This window comes from Mytilus galloprovincialis, chromosome 3, assembly GCF_965363235.1.
Source record: "Mytilus galloprovincialis chromosome 3, xbMytGall1.hap1.1, whole genome shotgun sequence".
In the NCBI taxonomy this organism is placed as follows: domain Eukaryota; kingdom Metazoa; phylum Mollusca; class Bivalvia; order Mytilida; family Mytilidae; genus Mytilus; species Mytilus galloprovincialis.
This window is the reverse complement of record NC_134840.1, coordinates 10,489,990-10,496,955: the sequence shown is the minus strand read 5'-3', so window position 1 is coordinate 10,496,955 and position 6,966 is coordinate 10,489,990. Positions and strand designations below refer to the sequence as shown.

The following is a 6,966-nucleotide window of genomic DNA, read 5'->3' as shown; positions in this document are numbered from 1 at the left end:
TTAAACAAATTTCATGGAAAACAGCATTTTTTAGAGAATAATTCGCTAAACATATCATGTATTGTAAATCAAATATAGTTTTGTTTCATTGGATTGCTGTTTCTTGCATGTATGTCTCGGATCTCCTTTCAATAAGACATATTTCTATTAGTTATAATAATGTATTATATGCAAAGGAGTAGGTCCGGTAAGACCCCTTTTTGGCCCCAAAATATAGCAGTTTTACAAAACTGTTAAAATGTAAACTTTTAAATATATATTGGACAGTAGAATGCTTCTGCTACATAAATATTGGTTGTTTTTGGCAATACAATGCACATATATCGAGTACTAGCACCATTAAGTCACGCTAAATTACTGAAATCTTCACAATTCTATCATTTTAGGTAAATTTTAGACGGTTTTCGTGTAAAACGAAAGTGGCCGCATTCGTGTTCATCCTTAATATTGAAATGTAAGTTGTATTTTATGATAATACATAACATACATAAAGATTTTGGATGAACACGGATGCGGCCACTTTCATTTTTGACAAAAACTATCTAAAAAGTGACATTTTTCGACATATTTGGTAGATTTTTCATATTTGAGCTTGAATCGGATTGTTTTCAATGACTAAATCAGTTTAAATCTTTTACATAAACTAATTGATTCAAATGAAATAGACACTTAAGTGTTTAAAAAGAGGTCAAATTCATTCGTCAGATGAACTTGAAATTTGAGGCCAAAATTGATCCTTACCGGACCTACTCCTTTCGAGTTTCTGAAATATGATTTAAGCAAAATATGCAAAAAAGCTCCTTAAATATGTTACCACAAATATTGATGAATGGGACCAAAACAAACTTGTTTATTTTTTATTGGTGTTTAAAAAAAAATGGTATTCTTTTCATAATGTTTAAGCTTCTTGTGGTGTTTGTTGTAAACCAGATAACACTTGTGTTCCTAGATTTTTAGCAAACTGTGCTCCAGCTTGGGCAGTTCCGTGTTGTACAACGTTTACTAAATGTGGCTGCATGTTTGTCAGGGTCTGGTCTGTAATAAAGTAGACATGGAGTGTAATCGTTAAATACATGGAATGTAATTGTTATAAATAAAATAGATATAGAGTGTAATCGTTAAATACATGGAATGTAATCGTTAAAAACATAGAATGTAATAATTAAATACATGGAATGTAGATCTAATCGTTAATTACATGGAATGTAATTGTTATAAATAAAAAATACTTTTGGGGGATTTAGTTGTGAATATAAAGACGGGGTTGTGAATATGAAGATCAGTAGTCGTCCAATTGAACTTACATGAAATTGGGGAAGGGTAAAACAATACATGAAAAGAGTTTGACTACAAGTATTCATTCGTGAATGCTTATATAGGCCTATATGTCGTTACAACTAAGCATTGATTGAACAAAGTTATCATTGGTCTATTTCATGGCCATTAAGTCCAACCATCTGTTTTAAGTTTTACAGTTTTTTCTTGTGTTGTGTTGTTACACTCCTGTTCCGTTTTGGAACATGGTTGAGCGCTTACAAACATGTTTAACCCGATAATATTCTGTATGTGCCTGTCCCAAGCCTGCAAATGTTGTTTTATCCTAATAATGAGCCCGCAGATTTTCATTGTTTGAGTGTTCATTATAAGTCCGTTTATAGCTAACAATGCAGTATGAGTTTTGTATGTTGTTGAAGGCCGTACACTTACACCCACTTTATTTGGTACATAGTTTTACCGTTGACTACCATACCACATACCCTTGCTATGACATGGAATATAGGAGTCAAAGGTTACAGCAGATTATTTGTTTTATCTTCCTTGTCCTTTTGTATAAGACGCATCCTTTGGGTTTATCTGTCATTAGAAGCACGATGGGGCAACATAACGAGAAGGGCCTTTCATTGCGGAGGAGCACTTCAGATCAGCTAGTATTATGTCAATTGTTTTATAAAATTCCTTTCATATTACTTACGTAGAATATCTGTTACAGCATCTTTCAAAGCAGCAAGTGCATTTTGTCCGTGTTGTAATAAGGCTGCTCCGGATGTTTTCAAAGCGTTAACGTGAGGTTGAACGGCTGGGCCGACATCTGTTCCTGTTTGTTTTACAACGTTTCCGAGACCATTGATAAGCTGAAATTGAAGGAATTTTCAGATAATTGTATTTAAAAAACTAAACTGCATGTTGATTTGAATTAGATTGAACTACCCTCTCATGACGCAATACTTAGAATCGTTCGAAAATGCTATGAATAATGTATTAGATTAACTCAGAAATGACTTTAAAAAGTGGTCAAAGAATATTTTAAATAATGGCCAACTTAAATTTTGTACAGGATTTTCGACTTCTGTAAATCGTCTAATTTACAATGAATTGTGAATCTTAGCTATCATGAACAAGAATGCTGTTTTTAAGCTATTTGTAATTCATCTGATATACTACAGTAACAATACTCACGTTTTTGGCTGCCTCAAGATGAGGTTGGAAAAATTGAGCTAGACCTTGTCCAACTTGTCCGAGTAAATCAGTTAAAGCTGATCTTTTGGTGAGATCAATAGATTTTCCAAAAGCTTGTTGAACTTCCTGGATTAATTCTTTCAATAATTTGTTGGAGGCTGTATTGTGTGAGTCTGAAAAAAAATATCATCGTAAGTCAAAAGCCAAATAGACCAAACTATGTGTTTTCCTAATACCAATGTTGATAACAGTAAAACTGCATAAACACACATACCCATGCTACAAAAGGAATAGCTACACAATAAAAACTTTGGTCAAGATAACTAGAATGTAAGAGATGAGAATTAAAAAATAGATATGCTGTATGATACTGGAAGTACTGATCACATGGAGCTGTTATCATTCAAAAGCAACAGAGGACATGATGATCACGTATGACATTATTGTATGTTTTGATAAATTAAATGTTTAGTCAATGTGGAATCAAAACATTACAGGGAATCTTAATCCTTTGGTTCTCATCGAACTTGTTCATGTGTGATCTCGTCTATGAGTGTGATCTCGTCTATGGAGTGTGTGATATCGTCTATGAATTAATGTCGCTGATTCTACATAGTCCTCAATAGATTCAGTCAACAGGTGTTTCTTTACCAGTTTGTGTTGGGATGTCTGATGTTTCCATTAATCAACAGTTCACATAGATAATTATGTTTGGCAATCGAAAAGTCATATACCATATTCTTAAGACTTTACTGGTATGTTGAAGATGAACAAATGCATTTGTAAGGTTTTCAAATAAAGTCCTCAATTAGACTTTAAAGCTCAGAATATGTGGATCCCTTTATTCCGTCTTTAATGGTAATCGAATTGACTGAAATAGGGATATTTTGAGGTAAAATGAACAAAGTATATGGTTTGAATACAATATTAGTTCAAGTAAATAAGGAGATTAAGAAAGATATTCTTAAATTATATACTTACGGACGATTTCATCAACAGCTTCTACCAATTGTGTTGGATCGGTACTATGAGAGAGAGCTCCTAGTTTTGTCAAAGTATCAATGGCGCTGTTGAAGGTTGTTTGATATTTTCCTAATTTGTTGGCAAGGATATTTTTCAACTCAGCCTCAAGAATTCTTGAATGAAAATTAAGTAAAAATGAGTGATCGAAAAACAACCTTCGTGAATTGCAACCCCGTAGGGCTCAAATTTTGTTTGCCGAAAGATAAATGAAAAAATCTAATAAGAATACAATTCTTAAAGTTTTCAATGCGGAAGCAGCTTCATGGAGTCAGTTGATTTGATCATTTCTTTCGTATTTTTATCCTTGTGGAGGTTAGTTATCAGACCGTTGCAAATACATGTAAATATGATTGTCTGTGAAATAGATATAGCAGGGTTTGGTGAGTTAATACAACAGAGATCAATGGACAAACAAAACAAACATTTTTTTTCGAATCCCGGTCACAATTGTTCTAGAAATACATGTCTCCTTATGGGATGACGTTTTTTCTCTTCTTGTCTCATAAAATATGGATTGATGAAACGGTATAATGTTTTGAAAAGTATTCCCTTGGTGTGTTTAAAAGAACTTACTGTGCTTCTAGATTCCTCTTAACAGGAGTATCGGTGACCTGGGTGCTTTGTAAAGCCTGCATTCCTCCTAACAATAGACCTAAAATAGCGTTGTATTTGTTAACAGATACATTTACAGAAGTGAAGTTTAAAAGAAAATGTAAAAAGAAAAATCTCTAGGTATTATCTATTATTTATATATTTATAATAGCTGTTGTGCTGATTTTTATTATTGTCATCCTTTCGAGTTTATTTTTGTCTGTCTTTTACGCTCTGTTTGGTGTATTTAACGTTTTTGTGTTCATTAGGTTTAAAAATTGAAAACAGCACATGATTAATTGATTGCATCCGAAGAAACGTTTCTGGAACATAAGCGTTAACAAAGACGGCAATGTGAAAGGTGGATAAGTGTTGTTTCCTCAGGTTTTGTTTTTAATTTAAAATGATTAAATTAAACATGACCTTTTTGAGGTCAGTTCAGAGCATTCCAAATTTGTTTTGTAAATGTTCATGTTTATGAAAAAGATTAATAAACTCTGCAACACGTGACCGGTGTAACGAGTTTCGGATCACAATGCCATTTCGGTTGTGCTGTTACTAAATACAAAACAATACAAAACTAGTAATGGCTCTTAAGGTCAATAATAGGAAAATAAACATAAGCTAGAACTAATTAATTTGTACTTTTTAATGAATTCTTACTTTGTACAGTCTGACCAAGAAGGCTCGTGCCTTGTTCCTTAAGTGTTCCCAAAAGTGTGTTTCCTACTTGTTTGGCCTGTTCACCAACTGTGTGGAAGGTTGTGGTAAATGCATCTCCAACTTTGTGGAAAGTTTCTTTCAAATCAGCTAACAGAAATCCCTGGCTTCCGACGGCCAATACCAATACAAGAAAACAAAGTTTCATGGTGAAATCTAAAACGATAATTTATTTATGGTGTAAGATATATGATTTAACACATTGCATATTTAAAAACGTATAACAAACCTTGGTTGCCATTTTACATTACTGAATATTTAACAAGTATTTGGGCCATTTTACATTCTAAGTATGTAACAAGTCATGGTCGCTATTTTTGTCAAGGTGCCTGTCACACTGTTGAATAGAAACAGTTGTGCGAATTATCTATATTTAAGACATGTCTTTTGTTAAAAAAAAGTTTTTGGGTGTTGGACTTTTCAATTAGTATATCTTTAAGCTCAACTATGCGATATTTTTAAGTCTGTTAAAGCATGTCTAAAGTAATACTTGTTTTAATGTTAAGTGTATTCTGAAAAGTGTACACGATAAAAATATTATCGCACTCTTGCCAGTTGTTTGATTTACCTATAATATTTATTTAATCTATATGGGCATTGAGTACTAAAAGTAAAATAAAAAAAATACCGCACTCTGAGGAAAATTCAAAATGGAAAGTTTTTGAATAAATAGCTCAAACGCGTAAAACAAATGGAAAACAACCGTCACATTCCAGGCTTGATACATGCATTCCCTCATGTTGAAAATGTTGGTTTAAACCTAGTTATATAGCTAGCTCTCACATGTATGACAGTCACACGAAATTTCATTATTTTGAAAACGTTAGTTAAAAAAAACAGGCATGATAGGTCAAAATGTCAAAAAAAAGGGGTACAATGCTTTTACTGTAAATTGTTAAAATAAGTAAAAAATATATTAACTTTTTAATTAGTTGTGTAAAAAGCTATCACACAATTGTATTCACATTTCAAAAGTGTAGTTATTACATCGACTAACGGCATTTCTTACGTGGTTACATGCAGAATAGTTCATTTAACACATGATAAAAACTATGCATTCATTACATGCACGAACTCATTTGAAACATCTATTGTAATACTCCAGCAAAGTTTCACATACAGTTTACCGTTTGTTTTAACGCACAATATTATTCTATATTCTATCACTATCACATTTAAAATATAGCACTTCCAGTAACGCATATCTAAACATGAATACTATCCAAGTTTGTTTCGAACTATCTTTTGATGTGCTTAAAGCCTTATAAATCCCAACAACCAGAACAATGTTTTACCTGTACTAAAGTCTTGAAGAATAGACTGGGTCCGTGTCGTTCCGTCTTTTATATGTTATTATAAGGGACCTAATTTGCATATCATGCCAGATTTTGCTTATCTTTCGTTAAGAATTTGATCGTGCGACTTCAACTTTCTCATGATATATTGATAGCAGATGCATACATGTGAGAACAAATGAATTTGGTAACATTGCTCGTTCAATAACATCAGAATATAGAAAAGAAATCAGATTCTTAGGAAACAGTAAAAAGATGTTCTTAAACTCGGATATATGATGTATATTATAAAACGATAATAACCGATTCTTAAAGTCATGAAACGAGTTTCCAGAGAAAATATTGTCGAAATTATCGAACCAATGCATGCAGATACAGTAAACTAAGTCTTGCATGCAGGTTTTTTTTATATTTATTACGAATCTATAACGTATTATCTACAAACAATATTTCGTTCAGTGATTATAAGTTAATTAACTTTCGAGATTGTCCCGAAGTAAACCGGATCGTGACATCGATAAACCATAAAAACAGAACACTTGAAAAATGTGACATTGACCTTTTTTTTCTACGCGTTCCTATTTGTTAATAAAATTGTTCATTAACAGTTGTTAAATGATTTGTTGTGTTAAATATTCTAAGGAATCTGTTACTACTATTTATTTTTCAGATCACGTTTGTTGACATTCTTTCATCACGGTTTCCCCCCTCGCAGATGTGCTGTGCGGTGACCGAAGTTATAATGAGAGGTCTCGTGGTTAAGGTCATTGCATACGGGAAAATTATCGATAAATTAATGTCTGGGAAGTCAATTAATGAAGGTTTTTGATAATATAAAGAATTTTCTTTTTTATAAAAAGGAGGATCACGTTCTCATTTT

The 6,966-nt window shown here is 32.5% G+C and overlaps 1 protein-coding gene across 2 annotated transcripts; it reads right to left on the bottom strand.

The window, feature by feature from the left end:
• Positions 1–846: 846 nt before the first annotated feature.
• Positions 847–6,119, bottom strand: LOC143067165 (uncharacterized). Of its 2 annotated transcripts, none has more exons than XM_076240259.1 (7): positions 6,087–6,119; positions 4,735–4,947; positions 4,054–4,132; positions 3,439–3,593; positions 2,458–2,630; positions 1,973–2,132; positions 847–1,035 (listed from the first exon to the last, which is right to left on the bottom strand). In XM_076240259.1, exons 2-7 carry the CDS (start codon positions 4,937–4,939, stop codon positions 899–901), a joined length of 909 nt encoding a protein of 302 aa, XP_076096374.1. In that variant the 5' UTR covers positions 4,940–4,947; positions 6,087–6,119; the 3' UTR covers positions 847–898. The 2 variants fall into 2 exon arrangements, with proteins under 2 accessions (XP_076096374.1, XP_076096373.1); XM_076240258.1 differs by lacking the exon at positions 6,087–6,119 and adding an exon at positions 5,757–5,808.
• Positions 6,120–6,966: the final 847 nt, after the last annotated feature.